The sequence below is a fragment of the Aethalodelphis obliquidens genome, unplaced genomic scaffold (genome assembly GCF_003676395.1).
Source record: "Aethalodelphis obliquidens isolate GAN/ISIS:26980383/991018 unplaced genomic scaffold, ASM367639v1 scaffold25, whole genome shotgun sequence".
In the NCBI taxonomy this organism is placed as follows: Eukaryota; Metazoa; Chordata; class Mammalia; order Artiodactyla; family Delphinidae; genus Aethalodelphis; species Aethalodelphis obliquidens.
In genome coordinates this window covers 13,551,381-13,576,040 of record NW_020837969.1, presented here as the reverse complement: position 1 = coordinate 13,576,040, position 24,660 = coordinate 13,551,381, and the positions used below count along the sequence as shown (strand labels likewise).

At 37.5% G+C, this 24,660-nt stretch overlaps 1 protein-coding gene across 4 annotated transcripts; it reads left to right on the top strand.

Moving 5' to 3' along the window:
* The first annotated feature begins 7 nt into the window (after positions 1–7).
* UFSP2 (UFM1 specific peptidase 2) lies at positions 8–24,660 on the top strand. Of its 4 annotated transcripts, none has more exons than XM_027122643.1 (12): positions 8–89; positions 8,130–8,208; positions 10,595–10,778; positions 10,860–10,926; positions 13,175–13,332; positions 13,721–13,913; positions 15,237–15,383; positions 17,809–17,973; positions 18,185–18,309; positions 19,497–19,573; positions 20,485–20,609; positions 24,494–24,660. In XM_027122643.1, the coding sequence occupies exons 1-12, from the start codon at positions 87–89 to the stop codon at positions 24,578–24,580; spliced, it is 1,410 nt and encodes a 469-aa protein (XP_026978444.1). In that variant the 5' UTR covers positions 8–86; the 3' UTR covers positions 24,581–24,660. The 4 variants fall into 4 exon arrangements, 2 of the variants coding, with proteins under 2 accessions (XP_026978444.1, XP_026978445.1); XM_027122644.1 differs by lacking the exon at positions 8–89 and adding an exon at positions 2,999–3,043; XR_003436236.1 differs by lacking the exon at positions 19,497–19,573 and having other exon boundaries at positions 24,494–24,625.

Genomic DNA, 24,660 nt, shown 5'->3' with positions numbered 1-24,660 from the left:
AGCCCCGCCCCCGATGACGCCAGTTCCGGGCCAGCGTCCTGTGCTTGGTCGGCCGTCGGCGCCCGTATCAGCTCCACGTACCCGCTATGGTGAGTACCCGTGCTCGTCCCCCACCCCAGCGTTTCCCCTCAGACTTCACTAGCTGCTACGAGCCTTTATGGCCCTTGAAATAACTGGGTCTGCCGGGGCCCACGGTGGTAGTTGCGAACTCCGTGGTCTGGGCCGTTCTGTCATCGGCCTCTCCCGGTAGGACCAGAGGGAAACTGCCCCACACAACCTTGAACCCCCGGCCCCAGCGCAGCCGCCTTTGGATACGCGCTCCCTGCACCTTCTACTTGTGCATGCATTTTGAGAACGAGGGAATTATGAGGCATTTTTGAAGGTTTCGAGGAAGGATTGGACCTGGGAAAGATATGAGTGACTTTGCAAATACTGTATTCCCTTAGCTGCTGTGATGTCACACTCCCCTGGTTTCCCTCTTAATTGCTGAAGCAGGTCCTCCAATCCGTATCCTAGATGTGGCGTTCAGTACTTTTCTTTACACCCTGTGCTTTCTCCAAAATTTTTATCTCCAGCTTAGAGATGTATTCTGAGCTCCAGATCCGCGTATCTACTGACTGTACCTCCACTTGGATGGCTCATATGTATTTCAGACTCAGCAAGTTCAAAACTGACTCACCATTCCCACCTCCCCTCGTCCCACACCTGCTCTTCCTCCAGTGATCCCCATCTTAGTTCATTGCGCTACCATCCACCCCACTGTTGTTCATGCCAAAACCCTGGAAATCATCCTTGACATCGCCCTTTTCTCAACTCCTGAACATCTATTCACTAATCAAATGCTATGGAATCTACTTCTAAATGGCTGTCAGTCGTCACTATCTCTAACTATCCTTGTCTTTGGCCCCATGAGATCTAACCATCTGCTGTGGTCTGTTAAGTGGTCTTTTAAGCAGGCCTTCACCAATCCGAGTCCCTGCCTGGAATGGGCTTGTCCACCTGCACCCCCATCTTTCCTTTGGAATTGCTCATACTCTTACGTACTTACCCCTCAGATCTCAGTTTAAATATTATTTCTTCAGAAAGGATCTCAATTCAGAAGTGTGAGGAGATTCTAGTGCATTCTCATAAGATCTCTTATGGAACTTTCACAACAACCCTGTGAAGTTGTATATTTTTCCAGTTTTACAGAAGAGAAGACAGACTTGAGTGATTAGTTACAAGGTCACACAGAAGTAACAGTTAAATGTTGCTCTTGCCTGTCTTTATAACTCTTATCTTCAGTATTTTTCAGTGACATTAAATATTTTTTATTCAAAGAGGTGCATAGTATTTAACTGACTTATTTACTTAACAGACTTGTTATTGATAGCTATTTAAGTGGGGTTTTTTGTTTGTTTGTTTGCTTTTTGCTATGATGAATAACAGTATGATAAGTGGGTAACATTCAAGCTAAATTTGTCTGAACTTTCTTGATTATTTCTTTAGGATAAATTCCAAGAAGTATAATTGGGGAAAAGGGCATGGCCTTTCAACAAGTTACAATTTATGGAAAATAAAAGCAGTCACCCTTAAAGAAATGTGACAAGGGGGCTTCCCTGGCGGTCCAGCGGTTAAGACTCCTCGCCCAATGCAGGGGGCACGGGTTCGATCCCTGGTTGGGGAAGAACCCGCATGCCGCGTGGCACAGCTAAAAAAAAAAAATATGTGACAAGGATTTGTAAATGAGAAAAATAATAATGGTACCTACTTTGTAATGTTCTGAGGATCAAAGTAAATATATGTCCAATCATTTAGCATAGTGCCTTTTACATTTTAAGGGCTCAGTAAATGTTAATACTTACTCATTTATTTCAAAATAGGGTTCTTACAGTGTAGTATGGTTCTTCAGCCTGTTTGGGACATATTTTGAGTATCTGATGAAATCTTTGAAACCCCTTCCTCCTTCCCACTCCTCTCCCCCAGCAAAATGATATATGTCTTTGTCATATGTCAACTACCTGCAATGTATGGACCCAAATTAAGAACTGCTAATAGATTCCACTTTACAAGTGCTTTTTTCCCCATTTATAAGTTGCAAGCATTTTCCTATGGCATTAAATATTCTTATAAAGCATTATTTTTCATTACTGTATAATATTCATAATTATTTAATCAGTCTCCTCTTGTTGACAGGTTAACATCTGTATACGCTAATCTTTGTATGTTTTGCAAATTTCCTTAGAAATTAAATTTCTAAATGCAGAATTACTAGGCCAAGAATGTGAATATAAGGCTTTTTTTTTAATTTTTTGCATTTTGTTTTATTTATTTTTTTATACAGCAGGTTCTCCTTAGTCATCAGTTTTATACACATCAGTGTATACACGTCAATCCCAATCGCCCGATTCATCCCACCACCATCCCCACCTCCCTGCCGCTTTCCCCCCTTGGTGTGCATTCGTTTGTTCTCTACATCTGTGTCTCAATTTCTGCCTTGCAAACCGGTTCATCTGTACCATTTTTCTAGGTTCCACATACATGCGTTAATATACAATACTTGTTTTTCTCTTTCTGACTTACTTCACTCTGTATGACAGTCTCTAGATCCACCTACGTCTCAACAAATGACCCAGTTCGTTCCTTTTTATGACTGAGTAATATTCCATTATATATATGTACCACATGTTCTTTATCCATTCATCTGTTGATGGGCATTTAGGTTGCTTCCATCACCTGGCTATCGTAAATAGTGCTGCAGTGAACATTGGGGTGCATGTGTCTTTTTGAATTATGGTTTTCTCTGGGTATATGCCCAGTAGTGGCATGGCTGGATCATATGGTAATTTTTTTTTTTTTTTTTTATTTTGCTGTATGCGGGCCTCTTACTGCTGTGGCCTCTCCCGTCGTGGAGCACAGGCTCCGGACGCGCAGGCTCAGCGGCCATGGCTCACGGGTCCAGCCGCTCTGTGGCATGTGGGATCTTCCCAGACCGGGGCACGAACCTGTGTCCCCTGCATCGGCAGGCAGACTCTCAACCACTGCGTCACCAGGGAAGCCCATGGTAATTTTATTTTTAGTTTTTTAAGGAACCTCCATACTGTTCTCCATAGTGGCTGTATCAATTTACATTCCCACCAACAGTGCAAAGATGTTCCCTTTTCTCCACACCCTCTCCAGCATTTGTTGTTTGTAGATTTTCTGATGATGCCCATTCTAACTGCTGTGAGGTGATACCTCATTGTAGTTTTGATTTGCATTTCTCTAATAATTAGTGATGTTGAGTAGCTTTTCATTTGCTTCTTGGCCATCTGTATGTCTTCTTTGGAGAAATGTCTGTTTAGGTCTTCAGCCCATTTTTGGATTGGGTTGTTTGTTTTTTTAATATTGAGTTGTATGAGCTGTTTATATATTTTGGAGATTAATCCTTTGTCCGTTGATTCGTTTGCAAATATTTTCTCCCATTCTGAGTGTTGTCTTTTTGTCTTGTTTATGGTTTCCTTTGCTGTGCAAAAGCTTTGAAGTTTCATTAGGTCCCATTTGTTTATTTTTGGTTTTATTTCCATTACTCTAGGAGGTGGATCAAAAAAGATCTTGCTGTGATTTATGTCAGAGTGTTCTTCCTATGTTTTCCTCTAAGAGATTTATAGTGTCCGGTCTTACATTTAGGTCTCTAATCCATTTTGAGTTTATTTTTGTTATGGTGTTAAGGAGTGTTCTAATTTCATTCTTTTACATGTAGCTGTCCAGTTTTCCCAGCACCACTTATTGAAGAGACTGTCTTTTCTCCATTGTCTATCCATGCCTCCTTTGTTATAGATTAGTTGACCATAGGTGTGTGGGTTTATCTCTGGGCTTTCTATCTTGTTCCATTGATCTGTGTTTCTGTTTTTGTGCCAGTACCATATTGTCTTGATTACTGTAGCTTTGTAGTATAGTCTGAAGTCAGGGAGTCTGGTTCCTCCAGCTCCGTTTTTTTCCCGCAAGAATGCTTTGGCTATTCAGGATCTTTTGTGTCTCCATACAAATTTTAAGATTTTTTGTTCTACTTCTGTAAAAAATGCCATTGGTAATTTGATAGGGATTGCATTCAATCTGTAGATTGCTTTGGGTAGTATAGTCATTTTCACAATATTGATTCTTCCAGTCCAAGAACATGGTATATCTTTGTATCATCTTTAATTTCTTTCATCAGTGTCTTATAGTTTTCTGCATACAGGTCTTTTGTCTCCCTAGGTAAGTTTATACCTAGGTATTTTATTCTTTTTGTTGCAGTGGTAAATGGGAGTGTTTCCTTAATTTCTCTTTCAGGTTTTTCATCATTAGTGTATAAGAATGCAAGAGATTTCTGTGCATTAATTTTGTATCCTGCAACTTTACCAAATTCATTGATTAGCTCTAGTAGTTTTCTGGTAGTATCTTTAGGATTCTCTATGTATAGTATCATATCATCTGCAAACAGTGACAGTTTTACTTCTTCTTTTCCAATTTGTATTCCTTTTATTTTTTTCTTGTCTGATTGCCATGGCTACGACTTCCAAAACTATGTTGAATAACAGTGGTGAGAGTGGACATCCTTGTCTTGTTCCTGATCTTAGAAGAAATGCTTTCAGTTTTTCACCATTGAGAATGATGTTTGCTGTGGGTTTGTCGTATATTGCCTTTATTATGTTGAGGTAGGTTCCCTCTATGCCCACTTCCTGGAGAGTTTTTATCATAAATGGGTGTTGAATTTTGTCAAAAGCTTTTTCTGCATCTGTTGAGATGATCATATGGTTTTTAGTCTTCAGTTTGTTAATATGGTGTATCACATTGATTGATTTGCATACATTGAAGAATCCTTGCATCCCTGGGATAAATCCCACTTGATCATGGTGTATGATCCTTTTAATGTATTGTTGGATTCTGTTTGCTGGTATTTTGTTGAGGATTTTTGCATCTATATTCATCAGTGATATTGGTCTGTAATTTTCTTTTTTTGTAGTATCTTTGTCTGGTTTTGGTATCAGGGTGATGGTGGCCTCATAGAATGAGTTTGGGAGTGTTGCTCCCTCTGCAATTTTTTGGAAGAGTTTGAGAAGGATGGGTGTTAGCTCTTCTCTAACTGTTTGATAGGATTCACCTGTGAAGCCATCTGGTCCTGGGCTTTTGTTTGTTGGAAGATTTTAAATCACAGTTTCAATTTCATTACTTGTAATTGGTCTGTTCATATTTTCTATTTCTTCCTGGTTCAGTCTTGGAAGGTTATACCTCTCTAAGAATTTTTCCATTTCTTCCAGATTGTCCATTTTATTGGCATAGAGTTGTTTGTAGTAGTCTCTTAGGGTGCTTTGTATTTCTGCAGTGTCTGTTGTAACTTCTCCTTTTTCATTTCTAATTTTATTGATTTGAGTCCTCTCCCTCTTTTTCTTGATGAGTCTGTCTAATGGTTTATCAATTTTGTTTATCTTCTCAAAGAACCAGCTTTTAGTTTTATTGATCTTTGTTATTGTTTTCTTTGTTTCTATTTCATTTATTTCTGCTCTGATCTTTATGATTTCTTTCCTTCTGCTAACTTTGGGTTTTGTTTGTTCTTCTTTCTCTAGTTCCTTTAGGTGTAAAGTTAGATTGTTTATTTGGGATTTTTCTTGTTTCTTGAGGTAGGCTTGTATAGCTATAAACTTGTCTCTTAGAATTCCTTTTGCTGCATCCCATAGGTTTTGGATGGTCGTGATTTCATTGTCATTTGTCTCTAGGTATTTTTTGATTTCCTCTTTGATTTCTTCAGTGATCTCTTGGTTATTTAGTAACGTATTGTTTAGCCTCCATGTGTTTGTGTTTTTTACGTTTTTTTCCCTGTAATTCATTTCTAATCTCACAGCATTGTGGTCAGAAAAGATGCTTGTTATGATTTCAATTTTCTTAAATTTACTGAGGCTTGATTTGTGACCCAAGATGTGATCTATCCTGGAGAATGTTCTGTGCGCACTTGAGAAGAAAGTGTAACCTGCTGTTTTTGGATGGAATGTCCTATAAATATCAATTAAATCTATCTGGTCTATTGTGTCATTTAAAGCTTCTGTTTTCTTATTTATTTTCATTGTGGATGATCTGTCTATTGTGTAAGGGAGGTGTTAAAGTCCCCCACTATTATTGTGTTACTGTTGGTTTCCTCTATTATAGCTGTTAGCAATTGCCTTATGTATTGAGGTGCTCCTATGTTGGGTGCATATATAATTGTTATATCTTCTTCTTGGATTGATCCCTTGATCATTATGTAGTGTTCTTCCTTGTCTCTTGTAACATTCTTTATTTTAAAGTCTATTTTATCTGATATGAGTATTGTTACTCCAGCTTTCTTTTGATTTCCGTTTGCATGGAATATCTTTTTCCATCCCCTCACTTTCAGTCTGTATGTGTCTCTAGGTCTGAAGTGGGTCTCTTGTAGACAGCATATATATGGGTCTTGTTTTTGTATCCATTCAGCGAGCCTGTTTCTTTTGGTTGGAGCATTTAATCCATTCACATTTAAGGTAATTATCGATATGTATGTTCCTATGACCATTTTCTTAATTGTTTTGGGTTTGTTTTTGTCTCTTGTGTTTCCTACTTAGAGATGTTCTTTCACATTTGTTCTGGAGCTGGTTTGGTGATGCTGAATTCTCTTAGCTTTTGCTTATCTGTAAAGGTTTTGATTTCTCCATCGAATCTGAATGAGATCCTTGCCGGGTAGAGTAATCTTGGTTGTAGTTTCTTCCCTTTCATCACTTTAAGTATATCATGCCACTCCCTTCCGGCTTGTAGAGTTTCTGCTGAGAAATCAGCTGTTAACCTTACGGGAGTTCCCTTGTATGTTATTTGTCGTTTTTCCCTTGCTGCTTTCAATAATTTTTCTTTGTCTTTAATTTTTGCCAATTTGATTCTTGTGTGTCTTAGTGTGGTTCTCTTTGGGTTTATCCTGTATGGGACTCTCAGGGCTTCCAGGACTTGGGTGGCTATTTCCTTTCCCATGTTAGCGAAGTTTTCAACTATAATCTCTTCAAATATTTTCTCAGGTCCTTTCTCTCTCTCTTCTGCTTCTGGGACTCCTATAATGCAAATGTTGTTGTGTTTAATGTTGTCCCAGAGGTCCCTTAGGCTGTCTTCATTTCTTTTCCTTCTTTTTTCTTTATTCTGTTCCGTAGCAGTGAATTCCACCATTCTGTCCTCCAGGTCACTTATCCGTTCTTCTGCCTCAGTTATTCTGCTATTGATTCCTTTTAGTGTAGTTTTCATTTCAGTTATTGTATTGTTCATCTCTGTTTGTTTCATCTCTGTAATTCTTCTGTGTCTTTGTTAAACATTTCTTGCATCTTCTCGATCTTTGCCTCCATTCTTTTTCCGAGGTCCTGGATCATCTTCACTATCATTATTCTGAATTCTTTTTCTGGAAGGTTCCCTATCTCCACTTCATTTAGTTCTTTTTCTGGGGTTTTATCTTGTTCGTTCATCTGGTACATAGCCCTCTGCTTTTTCATCTTGTCTGTCTTTCTGTGAATGTGGTTTTTGTTCCATAGGCTGCAGGACTGTAGTTCTTCTTGCTTCTGCTCGTGAATATAAGGCTTTTGATTCTTATTGCCATATCACCCTATGAAGAATTCTAAGAGTTTATATTCCCACTGTCAGTGATATATTAGTTTCCTCTCATTGTCTTGACCATCACTTCTTATCATAATAGGGTCAGTGTTTTTGTCCCATTCTTAAACTAGTTATTTTCCATTGATCTTTTCATGTCATTGTTAAACCCTATATTTATTAAAACTGTAATTTAGAAATACTTTCTTAGAGCTGTGGTCCTCAACCTTTTCCCATTAGACTCATTCACATGGAGGACGTTTTAAATATCCTTGTGCCTAGACCCTCCCCAGACCAATTAATCAGAATCTCGGGGGGTGTAGCCCAGGAATCAGTATTTTAAACTTCTCAGGTGATTTCAATGTGGAACAAAGGTTGAGGAACCTCTAATTTAGAATTTAGGGTGTTTTGTTTTCTCCATAAAACAAGGAATTAACTCATGAAATAGCTTGAAAAATCAAGGTTAACTAATGCCTAAACCTAAATTCAGTTTGATTCTAATTTATATGAGGATGAGTTTTTGTTTTACAATGAAATTTTGGTTTCATTTGTCTTAGGTTATTTCAGAGACTATGGATATACTCTTCAGAATGAGAGGTGGCCTTGATCTAGCTTTTCAGCTAGCTACTCCTAATGGTAGGTCTGCCCAAATACTCTGCTTTTTTATTATAAAGTTGATTATGAAATATAGTGAGATTCTTACCATTTTGCACATGAAACTGAGAGATAGGATGAATAAACTGTCTAAGGTCATATAGTTAGTAAGTGATATAAATTGGATTTAAACTTAGACACTTTTCCCCACCACCTCTAGCCCATGGGGCTCTCTGTGCACATTAGGAAAAGGTGTCCCCTTACTTAAGAAACTTTACTGCCCTCTCAAAGAAAATTGTCACGGTAAATATAAATATCCCCCATGAGCACAACATAAAGAGGCACCCAGACTTGTACGTTGTAGACTTACAACTGTACATGACCCTGAGTCTCAAGAGCCCACCCTCTTGAATGGCATGTTGTTTAGGAATGGTAGGCAAGCTCTGTGGGAGAAAAATCAGCAGTGTGTGTATAAACCAGATTCTAGGATGTCTTCCTGTTTCTGACTACTGCCACGAACGGAGGCAACGAATAACAGAGGAAGAAGATGAAGAGCTGTGTTTGAGATGTGTTTCATTTGCGATGCCACAGTAAGCCAAGTGCCAGCTCCCAACAGGCATTTGGTCATTTGAGCCTGAAACTTAGCGGGGAGTGGTCAGAACTGGAGAGAAGAGAACTTAATATCTCTCAAGGATGCTAGTTAATACCTTGATACTAAATGAAATCACTCAAGAAAAGCGTGATCAGTGGTGTCAGGAGCCACAAAGAAGTTCAGAAAGATGAGGAATAAGCAGTGTCAGAGTTCCTTGAAGGAGATCACCAGCTGACGATTATTTACTGGCCCTTTGGAAAGAGGGAGTGAAAGCTGAATGTTCTTTTTGACCCATCCCTTCATATTAGACACTTGTTCTCAATCTTGGTCCACATTCGAATCCCCACTTCCAGACCAATTAAAGTCTCTAAGGACAGAGACTCGGGCATCAGTAAGCTTTTCAGGTGACTCTCTAATGTACCATCAAGATGAGAATCATTTTGCAAGGACTAAAGCTCACTTTTAGGCCTATCTTATCAGTAAAGTATTGTTGTTCCTTAATATGTTACTGGTATGGATAAAGCCTTACATTTTACAACTTAATATAAATTGAAGGTATATTTTGCTATGAACTTATCACAAAGTATAACTAATATATTAGTCACCAGATATAATGATGTAATTTCAAATGTAAATAAGGACTACAGATACTTTTTACCTAGTGATTAATGTATTTGAGCTTTTCTTCTGACTTGATAGTATTCCTCCTCCTGTATCAAACTCTTTGAAACACTCTATGAAGGGAATCATTAATGAGGAAATTGAGGGGAAGAAGGTGCTTAACTTAAAGACATCACTATTATTTAGGTACTTTACCTCATGGTCCTTCAGGGATAAACAGAAGGTAATCCAGGAATTATGTTTGTCTTTTGTAGTACAGCTAAAAATCTTTAAATTTGGCTTTCTGAAACATATCAGGATATCTTTTAATCTGACTTGTTACAAGTAATCTTTTCTCTACCACAATCTCAAGGTGTTTATTTATGAAGATATCAGTGTGATAGTTAAATAAGTATTTTAATCACAAGGTTAACTAGGTTTAGGATTTAGGAGTATAAAGCTAGGACAAGTATTTAAATATTGTCTTCTTCAGATATATCTATTTTATAGTTTTGACTTTGGAATCATGAAAATGTTTTTCATATTAAAAAAATTCTATAAAGTAAAAAGGAAATCCCTGAAAATGAAGTCAGACAAATATCAGGTTGATGACATAGCACACAGAGAAAAAAACTGTGACTTCACAGCACAGTACTTTGTACAGTCTTAGTGGGATATAGTCCAAGGAAGAATGGAACTATAAAGAAATTTAAATTTCATTCAGTAGTTTTATTGCTATAAGTACTAAGGTATTTTGAGAGTAATTGGAATCCTTATACATTGCTGATGGGAATATAAAATGGTGCAGTTTCTTTGGAAAACAGTTTGGCAATTCCTCAAAAAGACAGTTACCGTATGACCCAGCAATTTTTCCTAGGTGATCACCTAAGAGAATTAAAAACGTATGTCCGCACAATGGAATGGGAAATGACCTCTGGTCGGGCCAGGGTTTCTTTGGGGGTGATGAAATGTTCTGGAATTAAATAGTGATGATTTTACACCTTGTCGTATACTAAAAGCAACTGAAATGTAAACATGAAACAGTGAATTTTATGGTCTATGAATTTTTTGTCAATTTTTTTTAAAAAAAGGCAAAAAAAATGTTTTTATATTATTGAATATAGGGAATGGATATTTGGGGGTCAGTTTTACTGTGCTGTACTTTTGTACGCTTGGAAGCATTCATGTTGAAAAGTTTACAATTTTTCTTATTCTATTTATGTTCTTTTAATTTAGAAATTTTTGTCAAGAAAGCACTAAAACATATGTTGAGTGACCTATCAACCAAGCTTTCTTCAAATGCACTTGTGTTCAGAATCTGCCACAGTTCAGTGTACATATGGCCTAACAGTGACATGAACACCATTCCAGGAGAACTGACTGATAGTTCCACCTGTAAGAACATAATGCGCTTTATTCAGTGAGTATGCTTGAAGATGGCTAGAAGTGTTTTCACAACGTCATTTCGTATGGTAAACATCTTTGTGTATTAAAAATTTAGATTTGGACAGGAAGAAGATACAAAACGAAAATTCATGAGGAAGAAAGACAAAAAGTTGTCAGACATGGTAAGCAAATCACCTGTCTTCTTAGTGATAAAAATGTTCAATCCTTGAATTTGGAGTTGAGTGAGATCTTAGAAATTACTTAACCCAACTTTCTTAATTTTTTTACAGATCAGATTATTCAGGTCCAGAAAAATTAAATGTCTTGCCAGAGGTTATATCTCTGGTGTACATATCTAAACTTTTGTCCCATTATAATATATATCTTAAATGGGTTTTTTGGATGCCTTGTTTGCTCCCACAGAAATAAAACAGCTTGAGTCCGCTTACAAATTATTTTAAAACAAATAAAAAGGCGTCATTCTGAAACATGACAGTGACACATTATGCTATATGAGGTAGTAAATAATAAATGATTTACTTTTCTTCACACTGTTTTGGTTCTGTTGATTTTTGAACCAGTACTATTGAGTACCTGCCACGTGCCACAAACTTTGCCAGATATTGGAGATGAAAAATGGAGCTGCTGCTTCAAGGCAGGAAGTTGTACAAAGTTAGTATACCTTTAGTGTTTTTCCAGACTAGTAAGGAAAATAGAGTGGACGTCAGGTTGGAGATGTGGGCAGGGACCACTCAGGAGAAGCCAAACCAAAACGTAGCTACGGTAATAAAGAGGAGGGAATGGATTACAAGAACTATTTAGGGGATTGAATAGGTTATATCTGGAAACTAATTGGATGTGGGATGACCAGCTTCTTGCTTGGGTAAAGATGGAAGATGGGGAAGACATGAGGTCGGTTTCGGTCACATTATGTTTTAGACAGCAGTGAGGAGTCCACATGAGCTGTTAGATTTATAAATGTGGAGTGTGTACAAAAAAACTGTGGGCTGTGGATAAGGATTTGAGAATTACCAGTCATTGGAGCTTGACATTTTGAGGGACACGGGTCAGTTCTTTTGTAGGATGTTCCTCAGTTTGGGTTTGGGTTTGGGTTTGTTTTAGGCTTCCTCGTGATAGATTCATGTGTTCATTGTTGGTAGGAATACCACAGAAGTAATGTGTGTCCTTCTCAGCACGTCATATGAAAGAAGCATATGCTCAGTTTGTTCTTGTATTAGTGATGTTAACTTTGATCACTTAATGTGGTATCTGCCAGTGTTCTCCACGGTGAGGGTACTATTTTTTGCCCTTAAAATTAGTAAGTATTTTGTGGGAAGATACCTTGAGTTTATGTATATATCCTGTTCCTCATCAAGTTTTCACCCATCACTTCTAACATCAATTGATAATTCTTGCCAGAATCTAGCATTAATCTGATGGTTGCAAAATAGTGATTTTTCTAAGTCTATCATTTCCTTTTACATTTATTAGATGACATTATACTGTGAGGGGGACATTTTCCATTTCCCTGTTTGTTTATTAACTGCATGGAAGCATGGATTCCTATTTTATGCAAAGAGTTATCTGTTACTGTTACTGTCTTTAGTTATTTTGATGCTCACATTTTCTAAGATTTGGCCAATAGAAACTTCATGCTGGCTCCAGTGTCCTCTTGACACCATATTTTTGAGTACTTGCTACTTTCTTCCACAGGATGTTCCAGACACATCTTGTACTTGCCCTGTTCTAGCTCAGGAATCAGCCATTTCCCCAAGGAACACACACATGTATATATACATACTATACATATATAACACATACATCCATATTTATCTGTGTAAATCATATTATACCTCCAGTTCTACTTCAGCCTCACACAATTCCTGACCTTTTCCCAGTGAGAAACCTGGCTTCCAGTACTCTTAATACTTTGCTAAATTTGTTTAATATACAGAAATCATTTTCAGAATTGTTTTCCCATACCACTATCAAAATCAAACCTACTAATAGAGTTCAATATTTTTTTATAGTTTTTTATGTCTTTAGACCACAGGTATATAGTCATAATATATGTTTAAAAGTTGCTTCAGTGTGTGGTTATTGTATCTTGTTCATTTGATTTGTTTTGTTTTGTTTTGAAATTTTTAAATGTATACAAAAGTAGAGAAAATAGTTAAATGAAGCCTGGTGAACCTAACTTTAATGTTTACCAGTACGTGATCAATCTGATTTCACCTTTACTTCCCACTCACTCTCCCCTTCTCCTCAGATTATTTTGAAGCAGGGAAGATTTTTTCTTTGAGCTAAGATTTGTGCTTTTCAATAATTTACTGTAATATAGCTTATATGGTCCTTAAAAAGTCCTTTTACTTACCTTTTATATTATTGTTGGATGTTCTACAAGTTAACTTTTACTGTTTATCTTTATAGCATCAAATAGTAAATATAGATCTTATGCTGGAAATGTCAACCCCTCTGGCAGCTGTAACACCCATCATTGAAAGAGAAAGCGGAGGACACCACTATGTTAATATGACTTTACCAGTCGATGCAGTTGTACCTGTTGCTCCAGAAGAAACGTGGGGAAAGTAGGTATTTTCTAATACTACTGCCACGTTTAAATGAGGACCCTCTCCCAAAGTAATCAGAGCTCATTTTAAATTATCATATAGGCATATTCAGGGTTGTTGTTGTTTTTACTATGATTTACTCTTTGTTTATTATTAAACTAAGAGTCATCTAGTAATTAGATGTTTATTGGAGGAAGTAGAGTAATATGCAAAACCTGTAGGGTTTCCCTTTATCTACACAGAGGAAATTTAGTTTATTTAACATTTAACTTTGCATTTTTTAGACTTCCTTTAATAAACCTGGTCCAATCGAGGATACATTAGGAATATAGTCACTCGACACTTTCATGTATCATAAACTACTATAACTTCTCTTAAGGCACTTGTATATTTTTCCCCCCCTCAGAGTTCGTAAACGTCTGGTTGATGCAATTCATAATCAACTAACTGATATGGAAAAATGCATTTTGAAATACATGAAAGGAACATCTATCGTGGTCCCTGAACCACTGCACTTTTTATTACCAGGGGAAAAAAATCTTGTAACAATTTCATATCCATCAGGAATTCCAGATGATCAGCTGCAGGCCTATAGAAAGGTGAAACCAATTCATTTTTTCTTAAAAAAAAAATACAGCTATCATTCATTTTGTGTTTAATTATGTGTTTCTAATAAATGGACATTGTTTTGTGATTTAATTTTAAAGTGTGGACGCAGACTATTAGCTTTACACCTTATTTAACTTCTGTTCTATAACTTTTTAAAGTATTATTAATAAAAAAATACTTTGCTAAACCATATGTAACATTTTAATTTCATATGTTCAGTGTAGTTCATATGTTATTTTTCTGTAATGAAATTTAGAACTGAAAAGATGCTTACATGCCTGGAGCAGCTGATGAGTGTTATTCCTTTTCTCTTCCGTTACTTCCAGATTTGTGAAAGAGACAAGATTAGAGTCTGAGAAGGGAAATTAGGATTTATGCTGTTTCTAATTAGGATTTATAGTATTACTCCATCCCCCACGTCCCAGGGTTATTTGGGTTTTATTAGAGGCATTTTGAAGAAAACATGATCAGCATTCAAAGAAATGAGATTTCTTGGCAAAATGACTGGTTTGGGAGTACATATTTTTGATGTGTGGCCTTGCCTGGCATCCATCAAATTATACCATGGGACTATCTTCCCAGTTTCTTCTGTCCCTGAAAAGAGATACAACAATGTAACCCTCTGTACCTCTCTGTAAGTGCCAGATGAATTGATTTGCAGAGGCAACAGTTACATAAGCTAGTGATCCCATTCAAACTGCTAGAATACATAGGAAATAGCAGAAGAAGATGTCAGACTTTTCAAAGTAACTATTAACATGTTTTTAACATTCAGGAATATATTTCCTTTTAAACATATATGTGTATTTTTATTCTGATGCCGTATTGGTTGGTTTCATGCCACCAATCTCTATAATTTAATCACTACCCCTTATATTTGTTAAGTACTCTAAGCATGATTTTTAAAAAATATTTTGATATAATTATATCATTGTTAATTATAATTTACTCATTTATGAGGCTGTTTCAAAACCAGTCTTTAGCCTGGATGTATTTTAACAGAGTGTGTTATAGTGAGTAATTTTAAATAATCTCAGTTCTCTGACTCTAACGAATTATTATCATTTTTCTACATTTCCTTCTAGTTTCTATCCATATACATAGATAAACAAAAATAAATCATTTTTGGTTTTAGTTTAAATCTCACTTTCTTTGACCTTAGTGAATTAAATCATAAGTGAGTTTGATAACATTTATAACCAATATATAGTAAATTTTCTGTTTTGTATCTAGTTTGAGTTTATTTATTGACTAGGAGTCTAAATCATTTAACTTTTTTTCTCTTCTTTCCTCTTGATTCTGATTTCATTTAGGAGTTACACAATCTCTTCAATCTGCCTCATGACAGACCTTATTTCAAAAGGTCTAATGCTTATCACTTTCCAGATGAACCATACAAAGATGGTTACATTAGAAATCCACATACTTATCTCAATCCACCTAACATAGAGACTGGTATGGTGAGTTTAGTAATTCTTTATGTGAGTCAATTGATCATAAGTGTCATTAGTTGTTTTTTGTCTGTACCCAGTGGAAGTTGTAAAGATCAATTCATAACAGGTATCATCGTCCCTAAAACATACTTTGCCACCCTTTTCTTTTAATGATCATTGCTTAAGACAGCAGTAATTCACAGTGGTCTAAAAAGGTTAGGATTAGATAGTGTGTAGCACATTTCTCTTACTAAAATTCCACTCCTTAATTTCTTTAAAGGCTTGTCCCATTTGATTTCCATTCTGAACCTGAGAAATCATGCTAATTAAGGGCATATTTCTACACAACTCACACTGTAGGAAAAGGCTAATAAAGCACTACATGTTTCCTGTACAGCACATACCTAGTTGTAAGGGGTAGATCTTTTCACTAAAGGTAGCTCAGAAAAGGAGTGTGGGGGAAGGGTTCCTCTAAGGATGCATGCAGGCTAGTAAGAGAGGATCTCATGGGCAACCAAGAATAGGAATCGTACAGCTGGGCCTCTTAGAACAAAGCAGCGCTGTGGCTGGCCTCGGTCTCAAGGCGTACTCTCACTCCTTGATGGCATTCCTCAGCTTTCTTTGGGGGTGCTTTTGATCCTAACTGGCCTGTTCCTTCCCTTTACTCTACTTTTCTCAGCCTCGTCTTCTGTTTCCTCGTTTTTTCAGCCTGACATAACTTTTCCTACTCTCCCTCAGAGCTGCACATTGCATGCATTGTTTCAGCTTCATTCCTTGCACTTACTGCCTGATTCACTCTGCACCTCTCAATTCAAATTCCCATAAGAGAAAACTTGATTGGCCCATCTTGTCATGGCATTTATTCAATACCTGCTGAGCCTCCAGGTGCTTTGTAAGGAAATCTTAAGAATTAAAGATGAGTACGGGATACAACGTTGACCCTAGGGCAGTTAGGGGCCTGCTTCCGGTTCTGGCCATCAGCATGCACTTGGGACAGCAGCTTCACCTGCGAGAGCTGTGGGCAGACCAGCTTCGCATAGAACAGCTCTGGCTGGGCACTCACCGTTACATGCATACAAATGAGACTTTAGTCAACATTTCAGTGACATTGAATGATTTCACTTATTTTGCTTATATGGGAGGAAATCTTGAGAGAACTGTTCCTGATTGAAAATCTTGTTCTGTCACAGTCATAGAATCATAGAATAGGAAATACAAAATTTAGAGTCTCTAACAAGCAACATAACTCTTGATAGTTTTCCCGTAGATTATTACATAAATGTTTTCTCTCTCATTATATTTGGAACTCTTCTAGGGTAAGTATTTATCATATATTCATTTTTCATTCCTAATAGTTCTTTACTAAGCGCCGGGACACTCAGAAGGTACTGAATAAATACTGATTGTTTTTTGACAATGAAATGGGTTGGTTATCTGTATTGCAAAAATGCAAGAAGCATTTATATATTTCTTAATATTTATTATATGATACTTAATGTGTGCATGTAACATACATGTAAGTTATAAAGCACAGTAAAGAAATCAATATTGGAGAGCTCCCTGCCCCATTTAAGAACTAGGACGTGGCCAGTCTGACTGTGTTCTCCTTCCTATCCACTCCTCTGCCTCCCCGACACCCAGGAGGAACTATTATACTGAGTTTTGGGTTCATCATTCACTTCACTTTCTTTTAATAGTTTCACCATATATGTATATATTCTCTCAACAATGTTGCTTTTAGTCTTGCTTGATTTTGAGTTTTACCAAAATGGTGTCATTCTGTGTATAGTCTTCTGCAACTTGCTTTTTCACTCAGTATCATGTAGCTAAGATTTATCCATGGTATTGTGTATAACTGTAGTTCAGTTATCTTTATTGCTGGATAATATACCTTGGTATCATTTTTTTTCCCAGGTTGTTTTGCTATTTAGACAACCCTGCTATGAACGTTACTGTACATGTCTCTTGTTACATATATGCAACAATGTCAACAGTTTGCTATATTTGCTTCATTTCTCCTTTTTTCCCCTTGAGCCATTTCAAAGAAAATTACAGGCATCGTGCTATTTACTCCTAAATACTTACAACGCAAATCTCCAAACAATATTAGATTTGCATTCATGATAGTTTGGTTATGATTATTATTTTTTTTTCTCTGCTGGATTTAGTTTGCTAATATTTTATTAAGATTGTTGCATCTGTGTTCATGAATGATATTGTCTTATAATTTTCTTTTCTCATACTGTTCTTACTTTACTTTTGTATCAGTAGTATACTGGCTCATTGAAAGAGTTGGGGAGTATTTCCTCTTTTTTAAAAAATTTTTTATAAGGAACTAAATAAAGTAAGTCTAGCTCTAGGAATAGTAAAATGACTCGGTATGTGCATGTGTAATGTAATATATACATCTATCTTAAGTTAATATTTTACTGTGTTTCTTCTTTTTATATAGATTTCTGTGGTCCAGGGCATATATGGTTACCATCATTATATGCAGGATCGGATCGATGACAATGGCTGGGGCTGTGCTTATCGGTCTCTGCAGACTATCTGCTCTTGGTTCAAACACCAGGGATACACAGAGAGATCCATTCCAACACACAGAGAAATTCAGCAGGTACAGAACATGCCATTTTGAATTGTAATCAGTTGGATGTTTCATTAACCCTTAATATACCATTAATAATTATTCCTACCTCATGGTGCAGACTTATTTCTGTTTTGAAGAAAAAAAAGTATAAATACTGGTAATCAGGGAAAATGCCCTAAACGTAATTTTTAATAGCTGTCTTGTGTATGGATCTTTTTGTATTTTTAAATACACAAAGGCTCTAGTTGATGCTGGGGACAAACCAGCAACATTTGTCGGATCACGGCAGTGGATTGGATCTATCGAGGTGCAGCTGGTACTGAACCATTTGATTGGTATAACTTCAAAAATACTTTTTGTCAGGTAAGGACACTTTAAGAAATCTGAGAAATCATTTCAAAGAGAATTTGTCATTTTTATTAAAAGAAAAAGCGCATTTTCCCCCACATTTGTTGTCACTCTTTTCTCTTCCTCCACATTGCCTCCTTGCTTTATAAATCTCATTTTTCTAGCCCTAAATTTTTTTTGTTATTTTTTAGAAGATATTTGAGTTTATGAGTGAACTTTGTGGTATCTGCTTATATGCTCTAGGCCTAATCTTAGTCTGGAAGAGGAAAACTTGCAAATATGTCAGTTTTGAGTAGAGTTACAGAAAGTCTAGTTTTTTTGTTCTTCTTTTTATTTAGTTTTTTATTTTATTTTTTGGCTGTGTTGGGTCTTCATTGCTGTGCTTGGGCTTTCTCTAGTTGTGGTAAGCAGGGGCTACTCTTCATTGCAGTGCGTGGGCTTCTCATTGCGGTGGCTTCTGTTGTTGTGGAGCACGGGCTCTAGGCGCACGGGCTTCAGTAGTTGCAGCACATGGGCTCAGTAGTTGCGGTGCGCGGGCTCTAGGGAGCGCAGGCTCAGTAGTTGTGGCGCACAGGCTTAGTTGCTCTGCGGCATGTGGGATCTTCCCAGACTAGGGATCGAACCCATGTCCTGTGCATTGACAGGCAGATTCTTAACCACTGCACCACCAGGGAAGTCCCCAGAAAGTCTAGTTTTTTAATGCTTAAGGCAGAGACGTCTTGAAAGGAAAAAATCAAATGTTGATCTATGACTGACCTTTTTGTTTATCTCCTACTCTTTTTCTTCCTAAGATTTTAATAAATTAATAATGTGTCCAAATAATACATTCATTTTATCTTTCCCAATATATTTTAATCACAATTCTAGTATTAAAATATGAGCAAGTATTAATATAAGATTTATATCTATGACCATCACTAGCTTACTCCTTATTTATGAGCTTATGTTTTCAATACATTTTCTATTACAACAACCTTGCTAACTATAGTGTTATTATTTTTATTGTCCAAGTACTTTAATATCTCTGATTTCACAATTGCAGTTTGGATTGGCTGTGGAAATCAGTGCTAACAAATAAGTGATAGATTAAGTAGTGAAGCGTATGGTGATTAAAAAGTGAGTTTTGGCACAGCAAAACATTGTTCATATATTCCCAACTATCTTAGAAATAGTTCATCTGATAGAAAATGGTTTCTTTCTAGCCAAGGTTCTGAAATGGCCTCTCAGGGACGGGAACTGGTTAATCATTTCCAGAGTGAAGGAACGCCAGTAATGATCGGTAAGGTGTTTGGATATCTCGGGTTCTTTTGGTAGAGTGGAGAGTATGTGAAACTTATGGTTAATAAAAATATGTAATGGCATATAAAATCAGTCATTTTTAAACACATTAAAATTAGCTTTTACATCATGCATACTTCCTCTGGATATTATTTTAAAATTTCCAAGGCCAGGAGGAAAGTTACAAAAAAGATAATAACCAGAAGTAGTAAAGGCTAAGAAGAGAAATGATAACTGTGTTCAAATACTTGAAGAGTTGAGAGCAGAATGGAAAAGAGGCAGTGGTCACTGAGCTGAGCATTGTAAGTCATGGCTAGCACTAACTTGGCTGGCTGTGTGACATTATGCAAATTGCTTAACCTCTCGGGCTTTATTTGTAAAATAAGAGGATTGGATTAGCTAATCTAAAGATTCACGATTCTGTGAGAAATAAGACTTGTCCTGTGATGACAGAAGGCAAGGTAAGACTGGTGTGTAAGAAATGCGGGTAGGCAGATTTCAGCAAAATACAGAAAGTATTGAAAGAGTAGCTGGGCAGCACCATTGGAGGTACTCAGAGCAGAGGCAGCATTGCCCAGCTGCTGAGAGGGGTACCAACAGCAGTGACTGTTACTCTGTTGGGTGGAGTTTAGACCGTCTGTGGCCCTTTTTAAATCCAGTCTAGGTAATTCCATGGATATTGCAGTGAAATATAAACCTAATATGATTATAGATACAATTGTTTCTTTTCTGTCTTAAAGATGTAATTTTATCTTTTCAGAGTATATTTGACATTGTGTCATTTACAGTGTACGCCAGTTGATTTTAATGCTGTTAGATCAATTAATAGGCAAAATAATTTTTTTCAATTGAAATTGAATGGGAAGTTGAGATTAATATATGCCCTCTCATTTCATATTTCCTCTTCAATAGGGGGAGGAGTTTTGGCCCACACAATACTAGGAGTTGCATGGAATGAGATTACAGGACAGATAAAATTTCTGATTTTAGATCCGCATTATACAGGCGCTGAAGATCTACAAGTTATTTTAGAAAAGGTAAGTGTCTGTTTAACACAAATTTAGATACAAGGCAAAGAACCCAGAACCAAAGGATAGAAAACTGGCAGCTAACAGAAAGATGGATTATGAACTGAGGGCAGGGGTCCTCACTGTAAGGAGGGATTCTAAGGCTGTGATGAGTAACTGTCTCTCTAGATACAGAGGACAAGGGGGAACTAAAGTAAATTGTGAAAGACAAAATTTAGCTTAGATTTATCAAGACTTTCTCAGTTATTAAACTTAATAGAATGCGAAACTCATAAATATATTCCTCTGGAGGCTTACAGCTTTGCATAAATATAAATATAGTGAAATATATCAATGCCTTGAAATAGAGTGGAGTATATAACCTTTATAATTTTAGAATTAACCAGAAATTAGTTAAGCAGTATGCTGGACATTATGGAGGCTTGACTGCCTTTAATTTATTTACATATAACTTCATCTCATTCTATGAAGGAGTTATATTTGAAACATTTAAGAGTATTTGTTGATGCTTAAACTACCAGCTAAAGAAGGTATAAATTTAAGTTAATATATAGGCAACTAATTCAGACTTAGTACTGAGTTTTCATGAGAAATTAGTACTAAATTTTCATGAAACTCAGTACTAAACCTTTAGGAGGGAAGTGTTATAAGACATAATTAACCTGAGTTTTAAATAAGTTTTATATTCTTTGCCAAATATATTAAAATTACAAAGAATGCATACAGCCTTTCCAGCTATAAGCCAATGAATATATCCTATCCACTACCCTTCATTTTTGTCATGTTGTCACTTAAGTCAATATCATTAGTACCCATAAAAAGGTTTCTCTGCTCTTTTTTTTTTTTGGCTGCGTTGGGTCTTGGAGCTCACAAGGCTGCTCCTGCAGAGGCATCACTTACAGACAGTGAAAGGAAAGCAGGGCATGATCCAGGAGCTGTGGCAGTTTTAACATGAATAGAGTTGGTGAAGCGGTGTGGCTGATAGCTGGAGGGACAGGCAGGAGGTGAATCGGGGATGGGTGCCGGGAGCCAGGCATTCAGATTTTATCTTAAAGGCAGTGAGACGCCTTAGGATTTTAATGAGAGGCATAATACAGATAAGAAAATTACTTCTTTTTGGCTGGCTTGACGGATTTTGGACTAAATGGAATTATCTAGGTAGGGTTTTCTGATGCGATTAGATAGAGTAAGGCATTGTCCCTGCTTGCCTTCTCTGAGAACTGCACTCTCCTTTGCTAGTGTTTTTTTTTTTTCTTTTTAAGCATTAACTTGAGATGTCTGTTTTTTGTGATTAGCAATAATCTTTTTTTTTTTAATTATTTTATTTTTGGCTGCCTTGGGTCTTCGTTGTTGCACGCAGGCTTTCTGTAGTTGCAGCGAGCGGGGGCTACTCTTCATTGCGGTGGGCGGGCTTCTCATTGCAGTGGCTTCTCTTGTTGCGGAGCACAGGCTCTAGGTGTGTGGGCTTCAGTAGTTGTGGCTTATGGGCTCTAGAGCGCAGGCTCAGTAGTTGTGGCACACGGGCTTAGTTGTTCCGCGGCATGTGGGATCTTCCCGGACCAGGGCTCGAACCTGTGTCCCCTGCCTTGGCAGGCGGATTCTTAATCACTGCACCACCAGGGAAGCCCTCCTTTGCTAGTTATATTTCTGTAGAACTTTATAATAGCAAAAACCCTTTGCTCTCTTCACACATGCAAGAAACCTTGAGGCCAAGGCCGGGCCATCAGTAGAAGTGCTGTTGACTCTCACATGACTCAAGAATCTAAGGCACTGTCTTATTAGTCCATCCCGGCTACTCTAACAGAATACCATAGACTGGGTGGCTTATAACAACGAATTTATTTCTCACAGTTCCGGAGGCTGGGGAATCCAGGATCAAAGTGCTGGCCAATTTGGTGGGTGGTGAGGCCCACTTTCTAGTTCAAAGATGGTAGTTTTTTTCACTGTCCTCACATGGTGGAAGGGATGAGGGAGCTCTCTGGGCCCTCTTTTAATGAGGGCACTAATCCCATTTGTGAGGGCTCTACCCTCATAACCCAGTCACCTCCAAATACCATCACATTGAGGATTAGGGTTCAACATACGAATCTTGGACACATTCAGTCTATGGCAGGGGCCAGAGGGCCATTTGCACCTTTGCCTGACCTCTTGTTTACCCACTTGGGGAGCTTTCCTGTTTGAAGTTCCCAAGCCAGTCACCTCAAAGGAAAGAAGTCTGGCTCCCCTACTGACTCCCCCAGTTTCTGGTTTGGGTACCCTCTCTACCCACCTCTCTGGGGAACAATTTGAGTCTGGTTACCTGGAGATGGCCCACATGTGTGAAAAGACCACAGAAAGATTAAAACAGAGAAAGTATAAGCCTTGTTTCTATTTATTATTAAGAAAACAGATTTTAGGACATGAAATTCATTAGAGAAAGTTTTGCTGAAAAAAATGAGATGATAAAAAAAAGTTTATGTAAAGAAACACTTCTCAACGATAATAAACCAAACTTAATGGTGGTTACCTGTGGGGGGCGGGCAGGACTGGTGGAGAATTTTTTTTAATTTTTACTTTTCACCTCATTTGAACTTTATATGTATCTTTATTTCTGCAATCAGAAGAATAAAAATGAAAAACCTAGTGCTTCCCTGGTGGCACAGCAGTTAAGAATCTGCTTGCCAATGCAGGGGACACGGGTTCGAGCCCTGGTCAGGGAGGATCCCACATGCCGTGGAGCAACTAAGCCCGTGTACCACAACTACCGAGCCCGTGCTCTAGAGCCCACGAGCCACAACTACTGAAGCCCGCGTGCCTAGAGCCCATGCTCCACAACAAGAGAAGCCACCGCAATGAGAAGCCCGCGCACCGCAACAAAGAGTAGCCCCTGCTCGCCACAACTAGAGAAAGCCCATGTGCAGCAACGAAGACCCAGTGCAGCCCAAAATAAAACAAATAAATTTATTAAAAAAAGAAAAAAAAAAAAAGAAAAACCTAAAGAGCATCTCTACTCAACCCTCCCACCTCCACACTGAAAAACAGACTAACACACCATCTTCTCCTGTAGGAACTATGACCTTTGACTTCAGGTCGCTGCCAGAATGCCCAGCAGCTTCCCAGTTAGGTAGGGTAAGGGGTAAAACTACTACCTGTCACTCACATGGTAGCATTTTGAATCCTCACTAGTCTCCTCACAAGTATTTGCAAACAAAGCATTTCATTTCAGAATGATGTAACACAGACAAGTCGTGAGCTGGGTCTTTAAGAAAATATTGATAAATCAATGGCCTTAGAAGAAATTTGATAAACTTCTATTCACAATGAGATTTTGTTCGAAAGCAATTTTCTCTGCTGGGGAAAAGGATTAATACTGACATAAAATTGCAAAGTGGCATGATTACAGCCTGAGGAAAACGAAGGGCATAGAATGCAACTCCAAGGGCAATCTCAGATTTCTCACTGCCACGTATCACAGCTGAGATGCCACTGCTGGGAAATCGGGATCAAGGCAGTGGCCAGTTTGGTGGCTCCCCACTTTCTAGTTCAGTCTTTTTCACTGTCTGTAGTCTTGTTATGGACAGATGCCAGTTAAACTATCACATGCCATCGACTGCCAGAATTATAAAACTATGCATCTTAAAATCAATAAAATGTGGCACTGAGTAACAGTACCATAATGAAGCTTTTCATTTTTAATGATTCCTATGATTAAATATCATAGAATTCTGTCTGAAATGGAACCAAATAAGCTACTTTTCTATGCTTTACAGGAACTCAAATATTTGAATTATATAGGTATTTAGAGCCTTATTCCAAGACCCTGCTGACACAGCAGGATTGTAAAATGTTACAGTTTCAATCATGTAGCCCTATAACTTTGTAAAAGGTTTTCCTTTCCCTTCTCCCAAATCTAGGGCTGGTGTGGATGGAAGGGTCCAGACTTTTGGAACAGCGATGCTTACTATAACTTATGTCTTCCTCAGCGACCAAATACTATTTAAAATATCTTGGACTCAAAGACTGTAGTAAAGTTGTACTTTATAAATTTGTTGATAAAGAATAAATTTAATTTCAAATTGAA

Coding starts and splice junctions, on each gene's coding strand:
- UFSP2 (XM_027122643.1), top strand. Junction 8,209..10,594: donor TCAGCTAGCTACTCCTAATG/GTAGGTCTGCCC, acceptor CTTTTAATTTAG/AAATTTTTGTCAAGAAAGCA. Junction 20,610..24,493: donor TACAAGTTATTTTAGAAAAG/GTAAGTGTCTGT, acceptor TCCCAAATCTAG/GGCTGGTGTGGATGGAAGGG.